The following is a 24,304-nucleotide window of genomic DNA, read 5'->3' on the forward strand; positions in this document are numbered from 1 at the left end:
CAAGTGTGAGCTGACTTTCAGACAAGTACTTGCATTTTAATCAAGGCCTCCTGAGGTGTTTCAAGACCTTAAGGAATTAAAATGAATGGTGGAATATAAGGCAGATGTGGGTGATATTTTGGGCAAGGAAGCCTCAAAACAGCACAGTGGTCAAAGACACTGGCCTACCCTCAGCCTTGAGTAGAGCCCTTAAAGGCAAGCCCTCCTCCCTCCAAATTCCTAGACTGAAAATTCAGAGCCATCTGGTTGTGGCTTTGGAGCAAGTAGGGGGTCTTGGGCAGGCCCTTTTCCTTCCTGTGCTTGTCCTCCCTTGGGTACCCTTCACTGGGCAGGGTAGAGTAACGGCTGCTGCTTCCTCTGCAGTTCACTCAGCCAGCATGTCTGGTCTGGCCTGTGGCTGCCTTGGGTCTCCTCCAGCAGGCATGGCCTTTAGTCCACACTGGCTGTCCCAGGGCCTGAAGGGCTGGTGGAGAGGGTCAGCTGCCTGGGTCAGAAGCTGGCTTGCAAAAGGAGTCCGGTAGCCCCTTGGCATGGTTGACCAGCTCATAAGAGTCCCGGATATCGGCCAGACCAAACCAGAAGAAGATCCACTGCTTGTTGGAGAAGCTGCCATCGCTGTGTTTGAAGTACCTGGTGGGGGTGGGAGATAGGTTTTAGGCAAGGCCAGGGCTCACTACCGGAGAAGGCAATGGCACCCCACTCCAGTATTCTTGCCTGGAAAATCCCATGGACGGAGGAGCCTGGAAGGCTGCAGTCCATGGGGTCGCTGAGGGTCGGACACGACTGAGTGACTTCACTTTCACTTTTCACTTTCACGCATTGGAAAAGGAAATGGCAACCCACTCCAGTGTGATTGCCTTGAGAATCCCAGGGACAGGGGAGCCTGGTGGGCTGCCGTCTATGGGGTCGCACAGAGTCGGACACAACTGAAGCGACTTAGCAGCAGCAGCAGGGCTCACTACTCACTGGTTCATTTATTGAGAACCTACTACTGGCACACCACATTTTGTGTTTCACTAAGGTGGCGCTAGTGGTAAAGAACCCGCCTGCAAGTGCAGGAGACATGAGAGACCTGGGTTCAATCCCTGGGTATGGAGGATACCCTGGAGGAGGGTATGGCAGCCCACTCCAGTACTCTTGCCTGGAGAATCCTAAGGACAGAGGAGCCTGGCAGGCTACCGTCCATAGGGATGCAAACAGTCAGACACGATTGAAGCAACTTAGCACGTTGTGCTTTGCAGATACTGTGTTTTTTACAAATTGAAGGTTTTCAGAAACCCTGTGTGGAGCAAGTCTTAGCAGTATCATTTTTCCAACAGACGTTTTCTCACTTCATGTCTCTTTGTTGCATTTTGGTAATTCTTGAAATATTTCAAACCCTCCACCAGCAAAAAGATGGCTGCTCACTGAAGGCTCAAGTGATGGTTAGCAGTTTTTAGCGATAAAACTATTTTAAATTTGAGGTGTGCACATTGTTTTTTTAGATATAATGCTATTTCACATTTAACAGGCTACAATATAGTGTAAACATTCATATACACCAGGAAACCAAAAAATTCATGTGGTTTGCTTCATTGCAATATTCACTTTATCGTGGAGGTCTGGAACCAAACTGGTAATATCTCTGGGGTATGCTTGTATGTGCTGTACACTCTGCTAGAACCTGAGGTTTGTACTCTGATTTTATTCTCATAGCACCAGCCAATAGCCTGGTGTTATGCTATTTTCACAGAGGAGCAGCTAAGGCTCAGAGAAGTTAGCTAACTAGCCAGAGTCACACAGCTAGGAGGGTTAGAGTGAGGCTGCCTTTTCCTCTCTCCACACTGCCTTGGCTGTGCAGCCCGGGGAAGGGTTCTTGTTCTGTTCTTGGTGCCCACAGAGCAGAGTAGTAGGGGAATGAGGGGATAGATAACTGCAGAAGGAAAGAGAGGAGGGGGTGTCCCACTGGAGATGCAATGGGTTCAGAGCTCTGGGGTCAGAGCTTGGCAACTGGGCCTGGACTAAAATGGAAAGAGGCTGAATTTCTCCAGACCCTGGGAGAGGCAGGCTGTGTCCCCGGTGCAGACTGTCTTCAAGGCATCTACCTTAACAGGACAAAGCAGAGTTAAGTGTGCTCTGCCTCTAGGGAAATCTCAGGCTCCATGTGTGGTCTGCTCCCTGGGGAATGTGGGGCCACACTGATGTGCGGGCCATCTCTCATGGGGGAAGGGTGGCTAATGAAATAACGGGAAGCCCAGCCTTCCAGGCTGGTGGATCCCCGGCATGGCTGGTGAGAGCTGGAGAGGGGAGCCAGGAAGGGCAGAACCTACCAGGGATTGATGGGGTTGGTGACCCGGGAGCGCCAGAAAAGCGTCTTCAGGTCCCGCCGCAGGCACTCCCACAGCATCTGGCCGGAGCCTTGTCCCTGGCGGCTGGAGCTCACCACAAACTTGTCTAGATATGGGGTCCCCCCCAGTACCGGCTCCGTGGTCAGAATGGCGGCCGCGTTGTACCTGGCGCAGCGGGGGAGAGGCAGGCTGGGACCTCTTCTTGACCCAAAGCTCTCCGGCTTGTCCCGTGGCCCCTGCCCTCTGGGGCCTCAGGCTCACCCCTCAGAGAAGTAGACAGAGTGCAGCCTCGGGCGCAACGAGGCCAAGTAGTCGTCCCGGAGCTTTTTGCCGAAGCTGGCGTTGACCAGGTTCACGAGGCGGCCCTGGTCCAGGCTGTCCAGGCAGCGCACTCGCAGCGTCCGCTCGCAGGTCTTGAACAGCGTCCCCGAACCTGGGGGTGGGATGAAGGAGGAGCGGTTCGTTCAGCCCGAGATCCAGGTCCCCTCCACTCCTACGTTTGCGCAGCCTGGTGGAGGTTCCAGACAGGAAGGTGGCTGGTGGGACAATTACCTTCTTTGGGAGCTCCCCACAATGAGATGCTTCCTATGGTCTGCATAGACTTGTCTGTGCTTTTCACTCAGGGAGATGCTTTTCCTAGGCAGTTCGTCCATGGAGTTCCCCCCTCACCTGTGGTTCCACCTACTTCCCCTAGTCCCGCCCATCCCTGCCCACCCGGCTTCTGGCCCCGCCCACCTCTCCTCTGCTGTGTGTGTACTTAGTCGCTTAGTTGTGTCGGACTCTTTGTGACCCCTTGGAGGTAGCCCGCCAGGCTCCTCTGTCCATTGGGATTCTCCTGGCAAGAATTCTGGAATGGGTTGCCATGCCCTCTCCAGGGAATCTTCCGAACCCAGATCTCCTGCATTGCAGGCGGATTCTTTACCATCTGAGCCACCAGAGAAGCCCGAGAATATTGGAGTGGGTAGCCTATCCCTTGTGCAAGGTATCTTCCCGATCCAGGAATCGAACCGGGGTTTCCTGCCTTGCAGGCGGATTATTTACCAGCTGAGCTACCCATTCCACTTGGGTCCGCTGGGTCTGTGGTTCCTCCCACACAGCCAAGTCCCGCCCACCTGCCTAGTTCCACCCAAGTTCCAGCCCAGGCCGGTCCACCTCCTTGCAAACCTCCCCCAGGTTTGGCAAGGGCAGGAAGCCTTTACCGTGGCTTCTCCTGACCCCCCGCCCGCACAAACTCCGGCGCGCCCCTGCCCTCGCCCTCACCCCTGTTGCTGAAGAGCTCCGTGAGCAACATGCTGGCAGCGGTGATGACGGCGGAGGAGTGATGGGGCAGGCGACTGAGTACGTCCACGATGAGCCGAATCTTCTGGCGTTCTTTAGTGCTCACCCAGTCGGCATTGGTCACCAGGTCCAGGTCGGCGGGCAGATTCACGTTACTCAGGACCTGTGTCCCGAACTAGGGGGTGAGCCTCCGACCTGCAGCCGCACCAGGACTGCGTCCCCGCCCTACGGACCTCTCCTCACTTAACCCCTTTTCCCTTACTTCTTCCCGGAGTCCTCCACCAGGGAGAGCTCAGATCTAAACACCGTAGGCTGAATCCCTCCCTGACACTCCATTCCCGACCCATGCGGCTTCGAAGAGACTGACTCTGCGACCCATAAGGGAGACATGCAGGGGCCTCAAGAGAGACGCTCAGCGGAGGTGCGGAGGCACGGGGACTGGAACCCGAAAGGAAGAGACACACCTTGTGACTGCCGTCGTGCAGGCCGCCTGTGGTGTTGAGGAAGATGATTTTGGTGGGCCGCAGCGCCTTAGCCAGAGACGCGGTCACCTCCAGCGAGTCCAGGAGCACCGAGCGGCGCGCGGCGGTCTCCCCAATGGGACACAGGATGGGGATGCTTCCGGACTCCAGGCACCACTGGAGCAGATCGGTCTCCACGGAGACGATGCCACCGTAGCTGTGGGCCAGACGCGGGGCTCAAGGAGATCGCCTCCGGGCCCCGCGGGGCTGGGGCTGGGCAGGCGGAGTGGCGTGATCCGAGGACGCCGGGACAGGCAGGGTCGGCACTCACCTGGCGTGAGGGGCTGGCTCAGCAGCGCTCAGCACAGACCCGCCGCCAAAAAAAGGCACGGCAGCTGCCGCATTGTGCCGCAGGGCGTCCACCAGCACCTTGCATCTCTGGGCGAGCTGTGCCTTGGCTTCCCAGAAGGAAAGACAGCCCGAGGGCGCCGTGGGAGCAGGCAGCCCCAAGACCACCAGCGGCTTCATGTCCATGCGTTGCAGGAAGGCCAGGGCGAAGGCCAGGCTGGATACGGCCTTCGGGCACTTGACCACCTCCTCATCCACCTGCGGAGGCGTGGGTGTTCAGGGGGCAAGACGCCCACCCTGACTCCTTCCTCACCTGCTCGTTCCTCCAGCCTGGTCCTCAGGGTCCCCTCTGGGGGATCTCCATCCTGGCCAGGAGTTATCAGACCCCATTTCTGGTCACCTGCGCCCACCTGCTCTGCCCTTTGCCCTGTTGGGTCTTACCATCATCCTCTTATCTCATACTAGCGTTCCTCGCTCGGCTCCTCCCTGCGACCTTGGACTCTAGGACACCTTAGGGGGAGGGGTGACACAGGCAGCTTCTCTCCAGGTTCCCCTATGGCCAACTGAACCCCTAACTGTGCCCAGGGTGGGAGGACTACTCTGGCGCATCATATTCCACTGGCTGGAGACCCCAGACTCCTCACCCGGGCTGGGAGCCAGGCTTTTAGAGGGCCGCGGCCTCTCCCAGTCCCGGGCGCTCGTTAGGGCTCCGTTGATCCCCTTCCTGTTTCCCCTCCCCAGTAGACAGCCCGTCCTGCCAGGCCCGGCGACACATCGGCACACAGCCCCCACGCCCGGTCTGTGACCCAGCCCGACGCCGGGCTCGGCTCACCTCGATGACGGCGAAGGGCCTGTCGGCGGAGTGATGGCAGGCCTGGAACTGCGTGAGCCAGTGGCGCGCCTCCCCGGGACTGGCCCCGCACTGGTTCAGGAAGGTCTGGATGTCTCGCTGCACCAGCGAGCGGCCGGCGGGGGGCCCCGGGGAATCGGGGGGAACCGGGGGCGCGGGGGGCGGCGTCCATAACGGCTCCTCCGCTGCAGACGGATGGACGTCATCCTTGGCTCCCTCGGCCTCCTCTTGGGCTAGCTGGGCCGGCCCCCAAGCCGTGCTGAGCCGGCGTCCCGGGCTGGTACCCCTGGTCGCCTGCCGCTGCGCGCCGCAGCTCAGCCTTCGGGCGCTCCCCGTGCCTCGGGGGCCCCGGAGCCTCCTGCCCGCAGGCGCTGCCCACAGGGCCCAGGCCATCCGCACCGTCGCCATGACAACCAGACCGGATCGCCCCCCCACAAGTGACCGTCTGTCAGGAGCTCCTGCCTTCAGGGGCCTCTTAACCTGCAGCGGGGCGGGGCTGAGCCGTTCGGGGCGGGGCGACGACGGGGTAGGGGGCCGCGGGTCGGGCCATGGGTCAGAGGGCGGCGCTGACAGGATCCCCCGCCCCTTGAGGGGGGTGACGGAACCCACTAGCGAGAGTCACGAGGCCGAGATAAAGGGTGGCTGCGGGTCTAATCTACTGCCAAGGCCGGTTTCAGAAGGGCTCAGGGGCCCCAAAGGTGGCTCTGGCTTTCTGCAGGGTCTTGAATAATCAAGGAGGAGTCTGACTAGGGCAAGAGGGCAGAGCAGCCGCCTGACCAAGGAAGGAGGCTTATGGGGCAAGAGTGAAAGCCCGGAGGTCGGGGAAGCCTCTGCCCCGTTTGAGCTCAAAGAAGATGGAATCACGTGGAGGTTACCAGGGTTTGCCAAACCCCAGCCACTGGGTGCCACCTTGAAGAATTTTGTCTCTGTGGATAAATTTTAAATTTATCCTCAGGATAAATCAGGACTGTAACTAGAAGGGTGATGTCACTTGTTAAGAAAGCCTTACAAATAAACAGGTTAAAAAATATTATAAATTCCAGCTGGATAGTGTTGACTTCTTCTGTTGGAAACAAAGATGGTTAGGAAGCGCCAGGTGGTAGAGATCCCCTAGCAAGCTTGAGGCTTCTTCCTTGGTAGAATAGCTGCTGACACACGCAGAACACCAGGCCCTGGGCAAAGCACTTCACAAATAGTAACTCACTGAAGCCTTACAACGACTCCAGAATGGACACTCTTATCATACCCATTTTATAGATGAGGAGACTGAGGCACAGAAATGTGTGAGGGCCAAGGTCACTCAGTTCATGAGCAGTGGAGGTGGTCTTTGAGGCAAAGCAGTTTTGTTCCTGATTCATGTTATTAAGCAAGATGTGCAAACGACTTGAAAATTTTCATAGGATGTGATTCATTATTGCATAATACTGTATACGTGTGCTGCTTAAAAACACCCAGTGCGCAATCAGTGGTACACATCCTGCCCTCGGATACACTATCCTCTGATGGGGTCCCACCCTCTGTCCTTATGGAGGGTGAAACCAACTGCAGAGGGGCGACGAATTGGCTGAGGTCACACAGCTTGTTAGTGTCACGGCCAGACCCTTGGCACCCTTGGGTCCCCCCACCCCACCCCCGCACAGCTCTGTGTTCCCTGTGCTGGAAGTCAAGACTCCTGGGGCTTTGCTTGCCTAGGGAGCACAGTCTGGGTTCTTCTCTCCCGAGAACCGCAGAGGATGCCGGGTGAATGCACCAATCCTTCCTGGGCCTCCCCCATTAAAAGACACATTCCCATGAACAGGTGCACGTCACACAAGCAGGCACACACACACACAGCACAGTATATGCACGTACTGTCCTGGCCAGGAGACTCCTGTCAGCAGGAGACAGGAGCTGACCTCTGTGATCTCCGCTGACTTTTCCATTTCCCTACTTCGAAATTCTGAGTTCCAATAGAGAGTGAGGCAATGAGAGGGAGAGTTTGTACACCTTGCCCTGTGGGGCCACCTCTAGGGCCGCCTTTCTCTTCTCTCTTTACTGCTGCTTCCCACCCCCTCCCCCGCACCCCCCCACCCCGCCCTGCACTTCCCAGAATCCCCTGGGGCATCTTGATTTTCCTTCTTTCTGCTCTCAGAGAGCCCCACCCTCAAATGCGCTTTCCCTTCCTGGTCTCTCCATCCAAGCCCCTCCTCAGAGTGCCCACCCTCCTCAACCCCTCCCTACTCAGTTTCCCGCTTCTGGGTCTCTCCTGCCTTTGCTGCTCTGGATCCCTGCCTCTGTCCTGGCCCCTCGTCAATTCTTCCAGGTCCTTTCCCCCCAGTTGCAGTTGAGTCCTGCCTCTTGCCAACTCGGGGTCCCTCTGAGGGCAAGGATGACCTCTCTTTTCAGACTGGGCTCCCTGAGGGCAGGGTTGGTGTCTCCCTCCTCAGCTGGGGGGCTTCCCGAGGGCCCACCAGGCCCAGTAGCCAAGAGCATCCACCCCATTTCCCCTGACTGGTGGGGCTGACGCTGGCTGGGGATCTCCATCCCTCTCCTTGGGCTTCAGCCCAGAGGGCTGTGTCCGCAGACAGCCAATGGGACCCAGGGATACCCCAAGTAGATGATTAACTCCAGGCCAGATGAGCCTGGGGTCACTATCCCTGGGGCAGGCCAGCCTATGGTTGGAACTGACCCTGCCTTCTGGAGGAGATGTCTGTGGGTGTGTGGGGTCAGCACCCTTGCCTAACCCGCCCTCTGACCTGAAGCCTGCAGGATCACTGTTGGTCTATGGTTCCAGCTTGAATTTTGTTTTTCCCTCTGGAGCTGGCTGATGTTTCATTTTTCGGAGCAAGATCTGTTGTCAATGGGCTCAGAACTGGGCTACTATCTTTTTTTAAAGAAATATTTATTTATTTGACTGCGTTAGGTCTTACTTGCAGCACATGGGATCTCTGTTGCATCGTGTGGGAGCCTTTGTTGCGGTGTTGTGGCACGGGGACTCAGTAGTTGCAGCAAGCTACACTTCGTTGCCGTGAGGCATGTGGGATCTTAGTTCCCTGCCCAGGGATCCAACCTGCATCCCCTGCAATGCAAGGTGGATTTTTAACTACTAGACCATCAGGGAAGTCCCAGGGCACTTATCAGGTCTTGGGTCCTCAAGATGCAGGGAGCAGACACAACCTTCCAACTCCTCCAGACACCTCCCCTCAGCAGGGGCCTCAGCCCTGGGCACAGGGGCAGGTTTGAAGGATCAAGGTTTTCCCTCCTGTTAGAGTCCTCCTTGGCTGCCACTTAGTATAAGTGGACATGGAGGTAACAGGAATCTGGGCAGGTGAAGGGCCAGGGTTGATAGCTGACAGTCTCAATCATAGCACAGGAAGACACAGATCAGACAAAAGCAGAGACCCACACCATCCATTAAGATGCACACAGATATGCAGACACAGAGTACATAACCTGGAGACTCCCAGTATCTACGGTCTCACAGACACACATGTGCACTTGGAGAGATACACAAGTGTAGACACACAGATGTAGAGAGAGAGACAGTTCTGCTCAGACACACATTTGCATATTTGCAGAGACTTTCTCAGCAACTGTCATACATAGAAACATGTGCACATATATATGCAAAGGTACTGAGAGCATGTAGGTATACACCCAGCTGTAGTCATGGACAAGTTCAGGGACATGTAGATCTGGAGATCCCAATGTACACAGACTTGTGTACACACACATGCACACACACACACACAGCATCCAGAGTTAGAAGCCCAACCCACTCCTCCTTGAGGCCACACCCATCTACCCATGTACAGAGGCACACAGCTGCACTCATTCACATGCCATGATGGCATCTGGCATGTTAGAAGTGTCCGGCAACTATTTATTGGATGAATTATTGAAGAGAGAACAGAGAGAAAGAAGCAGAGGCTGTATGAGACTTCCCTGGCAGTCCAGTGGTTAAGGACTCCGTGCTTCCAAAGCAGGGGGTGCAGATCTCATCCTGGTCAGAGAACTAAGATCCCACAGGCCTTGTAGTGTGGCAAAAAATAAAAATAAAAAGCAGAGCCTGTGGCAAGGAAAGGTTGGCTTCATGGTTTGCCAGGTCTGTGGAATCTGAGTTCACAGGCTGCCCTGAGGCAGCCCTCTTCACTGTTCAGTACGTACATGCCAGGTACTGAACTAGGTGCTCTGAGGATGAGGTTCCATTTTTTTTTTTTCTGGATGGAAGACAGGAGGCCTGGGCTCTGCCACTTCTTTGGTTATAGCGGTTTGGGCAAGGCATGTATTCTCTGAGCCTCAGTTTTCTCACCTGTAAAATGGGGGAAAGATCATAAAACTTGATCTCACTGAATCATGGTGAAGATGTAAAGCTCTCGGTGGGCATGCAGTCAGCCAATTCCTGGTACATTTTGTTTGTTCAACAAATTTCAAGGAAAAGAGGAGGAGGGGAAAGGATGAACATATAAGTCAAAAGATGTATTTTGAAAGTCCCTTTTCGTCCTTATTTGGATTCCTTTTTTTAAAAATTGAAGTATAGTTGATTTACAATGTTGTGTTAATTTCTACTATACAGGAAAGTGATTCAGTTATATGTGTGTGTGTGTTAGTCGCTCAATCATGTCCAACTCTTTGTGACCCCATGGACTGTAGCCTGCCAGTCTTCTCTGTCCATGGGATTCTCCAGGCAAGAATACTGGAGTGGGTTGCCATGTATATATTCTTTTTCATATTCTTTTCTATTCTGGTTTATCATAAGGTATTGAATATAGTTCCTTGTGCTATACAATAGGACCTTATTGTTTCTTATTTGAATTCTGATTCAAACAAACAGTAAGCATTTTGGCAATCAGGTTAATTGGAGTGCAAAAGATATTTTGTATATTAATTTTTAGGTGTGATATGATTGTGCATTAATGTTTTTTAAAATGATTCCATGTTTTTTAGTGTACATATGGGATATTTATAAATGAAATGATAAGATGCCTTGAATTTGCTTCAAAAAAGCCGAAAGAACAGAAAATGGGGTGGAGGAGCAAAACCACAAGACTGACCATGAGTTAGATACTTCAACAAGTTAGATACTTGTTGAAGCTGGGTGATGGCTCCAGGGGATTCACTATACAATCTCAACTTTTATGGGCTTGCTGCTGCTGCTAAGTCACTTCAGTCGTGTCCGACTCTTAGCGACCCCATGGATTGCAGCCTACCAGGCTCCTCCATCCATGGGATTTTCCAGGCAAGAGTACTGGAGTGGGTTGCCACTGCCTTCTCTATGAATGCTTGGACATTTGCACAATACAAGATTCAATGAATTCCCACATGTGTATGTTCCCAGTCTGACATAATGTCAACACTTAATAAAAACTAGTTTTCTCCTTCCAGGCAGTTTTCCTCTAAGGCATAAATATGTGAGATACTAAATACTCCACAAATACACAGTACAAGTTGGAGGAGGAAACCCGCAGATTTATGGATTTAAGATGTTCAGTTCTAAGTGTGTCATGAGCCTCTTGTCCAGCAGGGGGCTCTCTACTCTCTGCCTCGCTCACCCTGCTGTCCTGGCGATTTGTTAAAAGGAATAAATTATCCGCAGTTTAAGAAAGATGAGGCTGGCATGCAGACATACTAACATCTGATAGAGCCCTTCTATCTGAGATGACAGAAGGAAACAGAGGGAGAAAGAAGGATTTGTCCATAACCTTATGATAAGAAGCGTCTTTCTTGAGTTTATAATCTCTAGGTGTTGAGGATATTTATTTCAGGAAGGGCTACGATAATACTGGACTTCCTATAGGTGGCACTAGTGGTAAAGACCCCCGGCTCTCAATGCGGGAAACATAAGGAGGCAGGTTCATTCCCGGGGTCGGGAAGATCCCTTGGAGGAGGGCATGACAACCCACGCCAGTATTCTTGCCTGGAGAATCCCATGGACAAAGGAGCCCTATAGATTCTCACTTGGACAAAGGAGGGCTATAGTCCATAGGGTTGCCGAGAGTCAGACACGGCTGAGTGACTGAGCACGCACTATAGTAATAGCAAATTCTGGGAATGCTCAGGTAGCCCAGGGGTCAGGACTTGGTGCTTTCATTGCTGTGGCCTGGAACTAAGATCCCACAAGCTGTGCAGTGCAGCAAAACAAATAAGGCAAACTCTTCCTGTTCTAGGCATGTGATATGTATTAACTTGATTCTCACACAAGGCCATGAAGTTAGGCATTACTTTTTTTTGGCCGTGCCACACATCTTCAGTTCAGTTCAGTTCAGTCGCTCAGTCGTGTCCGACTCTTTGCGATCCCATAAATCGCAGCACGCCAGGCCTCCCCGTCCATCACCAACTCCCGGAGTTCACTCAAACTCACGTCCATCGAGTCGGTGATGCCATCCAGCCATCTCATCCTCTGTCGTCCCCTTCTCCTCCTGCCCCCAATCCCTCCCAGCATCAGAGTCTTTTCCAATGAGTCAACTCTTCGCATGAGGTGGCCAAAGTACTGGAGTTTCAGCTTTAGCATCATTCCATTCAAAGAACACCCAGGGCTGATCTCCTTCAGAATGGACTGGTTGGATCTCCTTGCAGTCCAAGGGACTCTCAAGAGTCTTCTCCAACACCACAGTTCAAAAGCATCAATTCTTCGGCACTCAGCCTTCTTCACAGTCCAACTCTCACATCCATACATGACCACTGGAAGAACCATAGCCTTGACTAGACGGACATTTGTTGGCAAAGTAATTACTCTGCTTTTCAATATGCTATCTAGGTTGCAGCTTAGGGGAACTTATTTCCTTGACCAGTGACTAAACCCATGCCATTGGCAGTGAAAGCACAGAGTCCTAACCACTGGACCACCAGGGAATTCCCACCATTATTACAGAGATCCTAGGAGGCTAGTTTTAGACAAGTGGATGTAAGGTGCTTTCAGGGCATAGGCAGAGCTTCCTAGCAGACAATTGGAAAAGGGGCCTGGAACTCAGGAGAGAGGTCAGGGCTGGAGAGGCATGGAGAGGGTGATAGATGAGCCCCTGGGCCTGGGCATGAGCTGCCAAGGAGGGCTGTAGGAAGAGGAGAGGTTAGAGGGGGTGCAGGGCAGGAGGCCCACCAGGAGTCACCCTGAATCCATGTTTCAAGAAGGAAGGGGCAGCCCTCTGTGAGATGTCCCAAAGCCTGAGAAAGGGCCATTGGCTTCACTCATCGGTGACTGTTCAGTGGGGTGGTGGAGAGGTAGGGTGGGGAGTCAGGTGGCAGGGAGTTGGGAAGGGGTATGGGATAAGACCATAGCATGAAAGTCCTGGGGAATATGAGGCTGGAGAAAGAAGCAGGGCCACAGAACTCAAAGTGTGGTCCGTGGCATCACCTGGGAGATGGTTAGAGATGCCCAATCTGGGGTCCACTCTAGGCCTACCAAGTGAGAATCTGCAGTTTAACGAGACCCCTAGGGGACTCTATGGACATTAAAGTCTGAAAAGTAATGCTGTAGAGACATAGGCTGGTCCCTAGAGGTCAGGAGTGGTGGTTTTCGATTTGGGGAGGTCCCTAGTGAGTTTGAGGAGGAGGAGAGGGAGAGGTGCAGAGGGCGGGGCTGGGGAGCTGGACCGAGGGGTGTTGTGTGTGTGCTTATGGGTGTCCGGGGACTGAGGTATTGTGTGGCACTCAGGGCTGAGGTATTGTGGTACTACTTGGTATTTCTGTGTCATTTGGCTGAAAGCTCTTATGTTCTCCAGAGGAGACAGGAGTGTGTGTGTGTGTGTGTGTGTGTGTGTGTGTGTTGCATGTATGAAGATGAGATGTGGGACAGAATTCATGCGTGTCCTTTGTACTGAGATGTTTTTGTGTGTTCATTATACGTTAAAAAGGTCAACTAATGGAAATTTCATGGGGTTAATCCTGAGATGTGCATGTCTAGAGGTGAGGTTAACGTGTAGGTAGCGGGTTAAGGGGCAGTAAGTTTCAGGAAACTGTCCTAAGGGTGAATAGTCAGCCTTCCGGACTCAGGAAACTCAGGGCACAGCTCCACACCCCAAACTTCGCGTCTCGTCCTCAGCGGGCGGTGGACGCGGATTTCCCTGTGTGCCCGCAGGCTGTAATTACACACTGTTGCCACGAGGGGGTGACGCCGGCCCGGCCACGCGGTACAAGGTCCTGGTGAGCCTCCGACTGGCCGCGTCCCATCCGCCTGTGTAGCGATCTCCGCAGTAAAGCGATCTGCGCAAGGGGCCAGTGGGAGCGCACCCTTGGGCGGTGGGTCTGGGGGTGGACCCCGGCGTCCTTCGTGGCCCGACTTACGCCCCTCTCCGCGAGCTCTGGCCATCCCCACCCCGAGCCAGCACCTTCCCAGAGCCACCCCATCTTAGCGCGCCTCTCTCGGATCCAGTTACTCCAGCCCTCTTCCCTAAAAACTCAGCCCGGGTCGACTGAGACACCCTGGGGAAAGTACCCGTGTTGCCGCCTGGACTGTTAGTGTGGTGGGGCCCTCGAAGGGGAGGGAAGGGCTCAGCTCGAGGGTGGGTTGAGGCCGGTGCTGTGGGTGCAGATTAAAGAGCCTGAGAAGCCAGTGAAGGACTTTTGAGGAGGAAAAGTGGCTGGGTCCTAGCCAGGCTCTTGGAAGAAGTCATGTATGGATGTGAGAATTGGACCATAAAGAAGGCTGAGCACTGAAGAATTGATGCTTTCGAACTGTGGTGTTGGAGAAGACTCTTGAGTCCCTTGGACTGCAAGGAGATCAAACCAGTTAATCCTAAAGGAAATAAATCCTGAAATGTGAAGAAGGCTGAGCGCCGAAGAATTGATGCTTTTAAACTGTGGTGTTGGAGAAGACTCTTGAGAGTCCCTTGGACTGCAAGGAGATCCAACCAGTCCATTCTGAAGGAGATCAGCTCTGGGTGTTCTTTGGAAGGAATGATGCTAAAGCTGAAACTCCAGTACTTTGGCCACCTCATGCGAAGAGTTGACTCATTGGAAAAGACTCTGATGCTGGGAGGGATTGGGGGCAGGAGGAGAAGGGGACGACAGAGGATGAGATGGCTGGATGGCATCACTGACTCGATGGACGTGAGTTTGAGTGAACTCCGGGAGTTGGTGATGGACAGGGAGGCCTGGTGTGCTGTGACTCATGGGGTCGAAAAGAGTCGGACACGACTGAGCGACTGATCTGATCTAATCTGATCTGATTTGATTCATTGGAAGGACTGATGCTGAGGCTAAGGCTGAGGCTCCAATACTTTGGCCATCTGATGGGAAGAGCCGACTCATTGGAAAAGACCCTGATGCTGACAAAGATTGAAGGCAGGAGACAACAGAGGATGAAATGGTTGAGTGGCATCACTGACCTAATGGACATAGTTTGAGCAAACTCTGGGAGATGGTGAAGGATAGGGAGGCCTGGCATGCTGCAGTCCATAGGGTTACCAAGAGTGATACGCAACTGAGGGTCTGAACAGCAACAACAAATTCATTTGCTAGGATCGCCCTAAAAAGTACCACAAACTAGGTGATTTAAAACAGCAGAAACTTCTTGTCTCACAGTATTGATGGCTGTAAGTCCAAGATCAAGGTGTTGCCAGGGCTGTCCTCTCTCTGAAGCTTGTAGGGAAGAAGCCTTCCTTGCCTCTTCTGGCTTTTGCTGTTTGCTGGCAATCCTTGACATTCTTTGCCTTGTTGACGTGTCCCTCCTATCTCTGATTCCACGGTCACATGGCTGCTTTCTCCCTGTGTTTCTCCTCTTCTTATAAGGACACCAATCATATTGGATTAAGTGCCACCCTACCCAGTATGACCTTGTCTTAATTAATTACCTCTATAACAACCTGCTGCTGCTGCTGCTGCTAATCGCTTCAGTCGTGTCCGACTCTGTGCTACCCCATAGACGGCAGCCCACCGGGCTCCCCTGTCCCTGAGATTCTCCAGGCAAGAACACTGGAGTGGGTTGCCATTTCCTTCTCCGATGCATGAAAGTGAAAAGTGAAAGTGAAGTCGCTCAGTCATGTCCGACTCTTCGCGATCCCATGGACTGCAGCCTACCAGACTCCTCCGTCCATGGGATTTTCCAGGCAAGAATACTACAGTGGGGTGACATTGCCTTCTCCGCTGTAACAACCTAGACAGCATATTAAAAAGCAGAGACATTACTTTGTCAACAAAGGTCCATCTAGTCAAGGCTATGGTTTTCCAGTGGTCATGTATGGATGTGAGAGTTGGACTATAAAGAAAGCTGAGCACCAAAGAATTGATGCTTTTGAATTGTGGTGTTGGAGAAGACTCTTGAGAGTCCCTTGGACTGCAAGGAGATCCAACCAGTCCATCCTAAAGGAGATCAGTCCTGGATGTTTATTGGAAGGACTGATATTGAAGCTGAAACTCCAGTACTTTGGCCACCTGATGTGAAGAGCTGACTCATTTGAAAAGACCCTGATGCTGGGAAAGATGCAGGGCAGGAGGAGAAGGGGGTGAAAGAGGATGAGATGGTTGGATGGCATCACTGACTCAATGGACATGGGTTTGGGTGGACTCTGGGAGTTGGTGATGGACAGGGAGCCCTGGCGTGCTGTGGTTCATGCGGTCGCAAAGAGTTGGACACGACTGAGCGACTGAACTGAACTGAACTGATAACCATCCTATAATGTGATCCAATAAGGCCACATTCTGAGGTACAAGGGTTAGAATTTCAACATATCTTTTTGGGACAGAATTCAACCCATAGCACTTCCTAACGGTGCCTTGTAGTGACTCCTTAAGACTTCAACAAGGGTAACATTCTCTCATTTATGACTTAATCAGCTTTCTATTATTAAATGCCTAATTTGCATCCAATTTACATACACTTATAAATAATGTCCTAGGACTTCCCTGAAGAATCCTATGGACAGGGAAGCCTGGCATGCTGCAGTCCACGGAGTTGCAAAGAGTCAGACCTGACTTAGCAACTGAACAGCAACATCAAAAATAAAAACAAACACAAGAAGACATCCAGGTGCCCACAGACCATGAAGATCAAAGTAGAAACCACCGTTCTCAGCACAGCTTCATCTTTGCTTTAATAGAGGGTCGAGCAGCTGGGGTGCAGGGAACAGCCAGGGGTGACAGCCGATCCAGAGGGACCCAGAGTGGGTGAGCAGTAGGGTGGGGGTCAGGGAAAGTTCCTTGCAGGGCTGAATCTAGAACACATTAGGAGTTAGACTGGCAGACGGAGGTGATCCAAGCCGTAATATTGGCTATGCTTTTATGACAGGCACACATGCTTAATGCTTCCATGGGCACGGCTGCTGTTGACCTTTCTCTCTGTGATTTCTTCCAGTGCTTTTATGTTCGCTCGTAAAGAGCTCTTTCCTCAAGAGTTCTGATCATCCTGTTTCTTCCTGGTTTCCTAGGGTTCAGTCTATTTTTGCATTTAACTCTCTGATCTATCTGGAAATTATTTTGGTGGTTGATGCAGGGATCAGGGACCCCAGTGGAAGGGCAAAGAGACCGACAGGGGAGGTTGGGTGGCTGCAGGGAACCCTGTCTTCATTCCTGACATGGTGGCTCCTGGGCTCCCGCAGATCACCCTCTACTCCCCGTGGTTCTTTTAGGTGGTAGCCGGGGTGGGTGTGTGACTGAAGTATTGGGTCATCGGAGGTGACAATCCAGTAAGACCATGTTAGCCTAACAGGATGAGAGATGCAGAGCAAACTGCTGTAAGAACTTCCAGGATAAGGATCAAGCAAGATGGGAAGGAGGTGTATGTGTCATCTGTCCTTGCCCATTCCCTGCCACCCAAGCTATCATTCTCTCTCTGCTCCCACTCTCCACCTCCTCAGAAATAATTTTATTTATCTGTTTGTTTGCTGGTTTGGGGCTGTGTTCCTGCTAGACTGTGAGCTCCTAGAGGACACACATACCTTGTCTCCCTTGCTCCTTGTCGTGTTCCCAGTGGTGGGAACAGGGATCAGCACCAAACAGGTGCTCAGGGAATATTGGGTGAATGAAGAAAGGTTGGCCTCTTCGGGCTGGTCCTATGGGGGGTGTGGGCAGGTAGGGGGCCAGGAGGAGCTGTCATTCGGAGCATCTGCTCCAAAGCCGGAGGGCAGATTCTTTGGGGGCACACTGAGGATCCAACCTCCCCCCAACCTGGGGAAGATCCATTGTGTCTGGTTTTCGGGTCTGCATTTGATCGGGGACAGGGAGGTGGAGGGGCTGGGGGGGTCTCCCTCCCACAGATGCTCTCTGTAGCTGAAGCGGGTCAGAGGCAGAGGCTGGGCCTGTGTCTGGGTCTGAAGGGATGGGGCTGGGGGGCAGGGCTGAGTTATGGAGGCGGCCACTCCTGATGAAGTTTCCCGTCTGGGGGCTCCGAGACATTCATTACAGCCAGGAGGAGAAGTAATTAAGCCAGAGAGCAGCAGGGGTGGGAGAGAAGGGCCTGATTTTCTCAGGAGGCTCTCGGTATAATTAATCAGGGCACAGGAAGGCAGAGCTCTGCCCAGTCTGGGAATATAGGTAATAGAGACACGGCCTCATGGCCTCAGTCACCCACGATTGTGCTGACACCAGAGGGGCAGGGGTCCAGGAGTGCGCTGGCACCCGGCTCCATGAGGCGGCCTGAAGCAGAGGAATGAGCTCTGGCTCTACTAGACTGGCATGGCCACCTGCTTGGAGAGGGACCTGGGGCAAGTTGCTTCACCTCTCTGAGCCTCAGTTTCCTCATCAGTAGAATGGAGCTAATAACTCAGTCCTCACAGGACTGTTCTGCAGATTAAAGGTAAAACAATGAGCAGAGTGTTTAGCAAGCAGCACACACACGTAGAGCTGGGATCCAAAAAGTAGTTTGTGACAGCTGGGTGTGAGAGTCCCTGGCGGAGCAGATGACCGGGTGGGGAGGAGGGAACTTGCAGGCTGCCCTGACGGTGGTCTGTGGTTCTGAGTCCTGGGGCAGGCACAACAGCCTCGGGTATTGCTAACAGATACTTACTCTGTGGTTTTTTGTTGTTTGTTTTTTTCCCATTATGTGAAAAATATAATGGGACCACATCCATTATGTGTGTTCCCTGCAATGATCCTTGTAAGGGTGTTCTCATACCCATTTACAGATGAGGAAACTGAGGCTCAGAGAGGCAAAATGGCTTACTGAAAACCAGAGAGTTGTGAGCTGGGATTCTAGCTTAGGCCTGTCTGGTACCATATTCCTCAAATAACCCTTTCCTTTAGGCTGCAAGGCTATAGAAACTTGGGGTTCACAATGCCCCATCACTTCCATGGGGAGTGATGGGGCACCCAGCCTCCTCCTCAGTCACCCAAAAGGCCTTCTTCCTGGACATACACTTGGGCATGTGTCTTCAGGAGAGAAAGAGCTGGATACTCACTTCTCTATGGGCCTTCGGGGTGTACCTACCCTGTCACCTAATCCTGGCGAATCATGGGTCTCTCCTCCTCCCCGGTCTGGAGTCTGGTCGCTACTGTTTCCCAGCTGAGACCACAGCCCCTCTGGGGTCTGGTCCTAACTCAGGCTCCTCATTCCTGACCAGAGACTGGAGGAGGTGGGAGGGGGGCTTGGACTTTGACACTGGGCCAGGAAGACGGCGGTCAGTTCCACATTTTTTGTTCTCATTTCGTTTGTTTTTAATTTTTTCAATTAGCACTTTTCTGATTCTAAATACATATTCATTGTAAGCTAGAAAAAGTAGAGAAATGTAAAGAAAAAAAAATCTATAATTCCATCCCAAGAGATATTTACTGTTAATATTTGTTTTAATTTTAATTTTTAAAAAAGTTTTATTGGAATATAGTTGACTTACTATACTGTGTTAGTTTCAGCTGTCAGCAAAGTGAATCATTTATACATATATGAGCATTTTAATGTATAGTATATCACTGCAGGATTTCTTCCTAGAAATAGATATATAGAAACATTTCTTTCTATAATTATATATGTATGTGTTAGTCACTCAGTTGTGTCCAACTCTTTTCGACCCCATGGACTGTAGCCTGCCAGGGTCCTCTGTCCATGGAATTCTCCGAGGAAGAATACTATAGTGAGTTGCCATGTCCTTCTCCAGGGGATCTTCCCAACCCAGGTCCTGAACCTAGGTTATGTATATATAAGCACATATATATACATAACATATTTACAAACTCAGAATCATTCTATATGAATGATTTTTTGCACTCTGCTTTTCCCCCATTTAAGCACATGTCCTAAGCATTTCCATACCACTTAACATTTTTCTAAAACATAATTTTTAATGGCTCCATTAATGGTACATATTTCCTGCATACTATAATTTGCCTGTTGTTGGACATTTTTGGGAATTTGTGATTCCCTTATTGTGTGTGTGCTGTTGTTAATTGCGGCTGTGATGTGTTTATCCCTGGGTGCTTATCCCTGGATGTATCCATTGGTTACATTCACAGACATGGAAACTCTGGATGAAAGATTATACACATGTTACCAGCCTTCTGAAAGTTCTCTTGTAGTCTTATCTCTAGTGTTTGCCAAGTGGCCTGGGCAGCATTGGGCATTATCATAAAAAAAAAAAAACTTTGCCAAAAATTTTTAATAGGAAAAAAAGCATCGATTTGTTTTAATTTGCATTTTTTGATTAACAGTGGAATAGAATCAATTCCCATTTGTAAGTTATTTGTGCATTACCCTTCCTCACAGTTTAAAACAGGGGTCTCTGACTTTTTTCATGGACTTATTTAACTGGACTGGATTTAATTAAGAGCAAAACCGAGATGTAACAATGTCGCAGGTCCAGATCTAGACTTAGATGATCAATATCAGCAACTCCAGAGCCAACCTGCTGCCTGAGGCCTGAATGCAGTGGGCAGGGCACAGACGTAGCACACCACGGGCTGTCTGGGAGTTGCCTTCCGCATTGTGCCTCAGTTTCTCCATCGGTAGACTCAGGAGGCTGGATGAACCTGCTGGTTTCTTGTGAGGTGGGTGCAAGCTCTGGATTCATGCAGCATCAGGTTCGAGTGCTGTGTGCTAAGCTTTTCAACTTTTCTAAGTCAGCAGTTTCCACTTCTGTGAAGTGAAAGTCACTCAGTTGTGTCCCACTCTTTGCGAATTCTCCAGACCAGAATACTGGAGTGGGTTCCCTTCTCCAGGGGATCTTCCCAACCCAGGGATCGAACCCAGGTCTCCCACATTGTGGGCAGATTCTTCACCAGCTGAGCCACCAGAGAAGCCAGAGAATACTGGAGTGAGTAGCCCATCCCTTCTCCAGCAGATCTTTCCGACCCAGGAATCGAATCAGGGTCTCCTGCATTGCAGGCAGATTCTTTACCAGCTGAGCTACAACGGACACCCTTCCACCTCTGTAAACTGGGGGTGAATAACAATGCCTTCCTCACTCAATTGTTGGACAGTGGCTGGGAAGATGAGATCAGATGATAGTGATGCTTCTCAGGCAGCCCTGTGCCCCAGTGAAGCTTTGGTCACATTAGATATTATTCTGATGATGATATTATTTAGTAGTAGTAGTAGTAGTTGGAGCAGCAGCAGCAGCAGTGGGGTGTTGGGGGTGTGGGGGGGTAATTTTTAGGAATTCTTGTTGAGTCTCCTGCTCCCTTTCATTGAGAATCCAGGTCAAGATATGGGTACCACAAGGGGAAGGAGGCCAGCACAGACAGGCGTCCAAGGGGCAGCCAGCCTGATGGCCACAGTCCCAGCTGTCTGGAGAGGAAGGGATCAGGGCTGACCGAGCAGGTATGGGGCAGCTGCGGGGGAGGCGCTGGAGGTGCTCGGGCCTCCCAGGGGTTGGAGCTCCACTGATAGAGATCCGGTCACTTTTCCTGGCCCTACGGGACGATCGGAGGCCGTGGGGTGCCAGGGAGGGGTGGTGCCCTCCACTCGACCCGCTCTTTATCAGTGATGGCCGGATGAACGCGCCGGACGAAGGGTTCCTGGCCCGGGCCTAATGCAGGCAGGCAGTGGGCGCTGTGTTTGCGAGAGATAAGCGCGAAGCTCTGTACACAGATGCCACTTAGCTGCACAAACAGGCGCCGCTCGCCTGGCTGCTCAGGACCCTGGGCAGGCGCGACCGTGGCTTCCTGGCCGGAGCTGAGCAGTGTGGGGGATGGGAGAGCGTGGAGGGGCATGGGGCAAACTGCGGGGCGCTGTCAGTTTCTGGAGTGTCTCCCCCTGAGCCCGGGGTTGGGGGTGGGGAGTGTGTGGGTCAGAGCGGAAGCATGTGTGCTGTGTCCATGTCCCTGAGGGTGAGAGCTGGGTGCCCGAGCTTGTGGGGGAGTTGGCAGTGGGCGCTAGTAGGCCTCCTGTGGAGTGTGAGCCCCCAGGGCACAGGCTCACATCCAGCACGTCCCCTCCAGCCAGGCCGCGGGGACCTACTTGTCCACTGCCCCTTGACAAGCCTCACCTTACTGCCCTTGGGGACAGGCACCCACACCCCTGGGTTTCCAGGAGTGGGAGGCTCAGGCTGCCTGTGTTCCAGCAGGGCTGGGACTGGGGGACACTGAGCAGACCCCAGAGTTGGGGGTGTCACCAGGCAGGGGTCAGGGCCAGAGAGCCCCTGGAAGGTCACCCCCAAGTTTCACGTCCTCCTTTGTCCCAGGGCTGTCAGCTCTGTCCCCACATCCCTCCTTTGGCCCCCATCTTCCACTCCAAGCTGCCTTCAGAATCTCAACATACTGCTGGGGACCTCAGACTTGGGGCCACCACCCTCTTCTTCCTCCTTAGGGCACCCCCTGCCCAGGGTTGTCTGTGGGAGAAACCATCTTATCTAGAACAAAATGAGCAGCTGCCCCAGACCAGGGAAACCTGCCAAACATAGATGGGTCATAGGCATATGGCCCAGATTCCCAGTTGAGTACAGAATCCAGTTTGGTCCAAGCTGGCCAAAAGAGCTGGACACAGCTTGGCGACTAAACAACAGCAACAGAGCCTTACTGACATCTGATTAGGTTGAAAGATGGTCCAATTCTGTCCAGTCATGTCTGAGCAGACACAGGAGCCTGCCACATGCTTAAGTCTGTCTTTGTATTTCCTTACTTTGGCTTGAGCCATGGCTCAAACTTTCTCTGATTTTGCTCTATTCCTGCTTGAAAGCAAGACCGCCAAGTACTAGGATCCAGGTTGTGCACTGCACAACAGCACTGACTCTCAGGGGCACCGTTCACATTGTAGACATAGAGTGGTGTATATGAGCATGCGGCAGCCTCCCATGAGTCCTTGATCCGGAGGGGAGGCCACACAGGTTCCCAGGGCCATGTATATGCGTGGGAGAACACAGTAATGGCTCGCACATGCACAAGTGCTTTGACCCCATCCAATCTGTGCTCCAGAGTCTTCTGGCCTTTTCTGACAGCCTGCCACTCTGAGATGTAATTCTCAGCCCATTCACTCTGAAGTGGGGATGCTTGCCAGTTAGTGTTGACCTGCCATTCAGATTCAGGGTTGGGGAAATGCGTGTGGGTGAGAAAGTGGGTTCAAGTGTGCATGTGGCTAGAGCTTCCATCCTCTGGGGTTCTGGAGACCCCGTCCCTGCCCAGGCAGAGCTAGACAGAGCTGGAGGTGTGTCTATGCAGTGAATGCATATGTTCTTTGACTGCCGACTTAAAATGTTTAGGGAAATTGATAACATTGGACTGTAGTGATCATACCACTAAGAGAGTGGAAAAGCAGGCCACAGAGTGGAATAAGAGATTTGTACAGGACTCATATCCAAACATATATAAAGAACTTGTACAAATCAATAAGAAAAAGACAACTTGATTTAAAAAATTGGATAGAAGGTGTGAACAGGAATTTCACAAAAGAAGTCAATAAACATACGAAAAGATGTTCAACTTTATTAGTGATTGTTGTTGTGGTCACTTAGTTGCTAAGTAGTGCCCGACTCTTTGTGGCCCATGGATTGTAGCCCGCCAGGCTCCTCTGTCCATGGGAGTTCCCAGGCAAGAATATTGGAGTGGGTTGTTGTTTCATTTTCCAGGGGAATCTTCCTGACTCAGGCATCGAACTGGAGTCTTCTGCACTGGCAGGCTGATTCTTTACCACTGAGCCACAGGGGAAGACCTTATTAGTCATTCAGTTCAGTCGCTCAGTCATGTCCGACTCTTTGCGACCCCATGAATCGCAGCACGCCAGGCCTCCCTGTCCATCACCAACTCCCGGAGTTTACTCAAACTCATGTCCATCGAGTCAGTGATGCCATCCAGCCATCTCATCCTCTGTCGTCACCTTCTCCTCCTGCTCCCAATCCCTTCCAGTATCAGGGTCTTTTCCAATGAGTCAACTTTTCGCATGAGGTGGCCAAAGTATTGGAGTTTCAGCTTCAGCATCAGTCCTTCCAGTGAACACCCAGGACTGATCTCCTTTAGAATGGACTGTTTGGATCTCCTTGCACTCCAAGGGACTCTCAAGAGTCTTCTCCAACACCACAGTTCAAAAGCATCAATTCTTCGGCACTCAGCTTTCTTCACAGTCCAACTCTCACATCCATACATGACCACTGGAAAAACCATAGCCTTGACTAGACGAACCTTTGTTGGCAAAGTAATGTCTCTGCTTTTGAATATGCTATCTAGGTTGGTCATAACTTTCCTTCCAAGGAGTAAGTGTCTTTTAATTTCATGGCTGCAGTCACCACCTGCAGTGATTTTTGAGCCCAAAAAAATAAAGTCTGACACTGTTTCCACTGTTTCCCCATCTATTTCCCATGAAGTGATGGGATCAGATGCCATGTTGAGCTTTAAGCCAACTTTTTCACTCTCCACTTTCACTTTCATCAAGAGGCTTTTGAGTTCCTCTTCACTTTCTGCCATAAGGGTGGTGTCATCTGCATATCTGAGGTTATTGATATTTCTCCTGGCAATCTTGATTCCAACTTGTGTTTCTCCCAGTCCAGTGTTTCTCATGATGTACTCTGCATGTAAGTTAAATAAGCAGGGTGACAATATACAGCCTTGAGGTACTCCTTTTCCTATTTGGAACCAGTCTGTTGTTCCATGTCCAGTTCTAACTGTTGCTTCCTGACCTGCATATAGGTTTCTCAAGAGGCAGGTCAGGTGGTCTGGTATCCCATCTCTTTCAGAATTTTCCACAGTTTATTGTGATCCACACAGTCAAAGGC

The 24,304-nt window shown here is 51.8% G+C and overlaps 2 protein-coding genes across 3 annotated transcripts in view; one reads left to right on the forward strand and one right to left on the reverse strand.

Annotated features, from left to right (window-relative positions):
* The window catches only part of LOC102414386 (transmembrane protein 101), a 51,930-nt gene that overhangs the window by 5,296 nt on the left and 22,330 nt on the right, over positions 1 to 24,304 (forward strand). The window lies entirely within an intron of this gene.
* NAGS (N-acetylglutamate synthase) lies at positions 477 to 5,963 on the reverse strand. The gene is made up of 7 exons (XM_006046859.3): positions 5,247 to 5,963; positions 4,398 to 4,672; positions 4,070 to 4,283; positions 3,588 to 3,768; positions 2,589 to 2,760; positions 2,310 to 2,492; positions 477 to 630 (listed from the first exon to the last, which is right to left on the reverse strand). The coding sequence occupies exons 1-7, from the start codon at positions 5,670 to 5,672 to the stop codon at positions 477 to 479; spliced, it is 1,605 nt and encodes a 534-aa protein (XP_006046921.1). The 5' UTR covers positions 5,673 to 5,963.

Source organism: Bubalus bubalis, chromosome 3 (genome assembly GCF_019923935.1).
Source record: "Bubalus bubalis isolate 160015118507 breed Murrah chromosome 3, NDDB_SH_1, whole genome shotgun sequence".
Lineage (NCBI taxonomy): Eukaryota > Metazoa > Chordata > Mammalia > Artiodactyla > Bovidae > Bubalus > Bubalus bubalis.

Bases quoted from the DNA above. Each gene is read 5' to 3' on its own strand.
- NAGS (XM_006046859.3), bottom strand. From the start codon at position 5,672: ATGGCGACGGTGCGGATGGCCTGGGCCCTGTGGGCAGCGCCTGCGGGC. The intron at 4,284-4,397 runs GTGAGTGCCGAC...TCTGGCCCACAG, and splicing joins GAGCCAGCCCCTCACGCCAG to CTACGGTGGCATCGTCTCCG. The intron at 2,761-3,587 runs GTGAGGGCGAGG...TCCCACCCCCAG, and splicing joins GGAGCTCTTCAGCAACAGGG to GTTCGGGGACGCTGTTCAAG.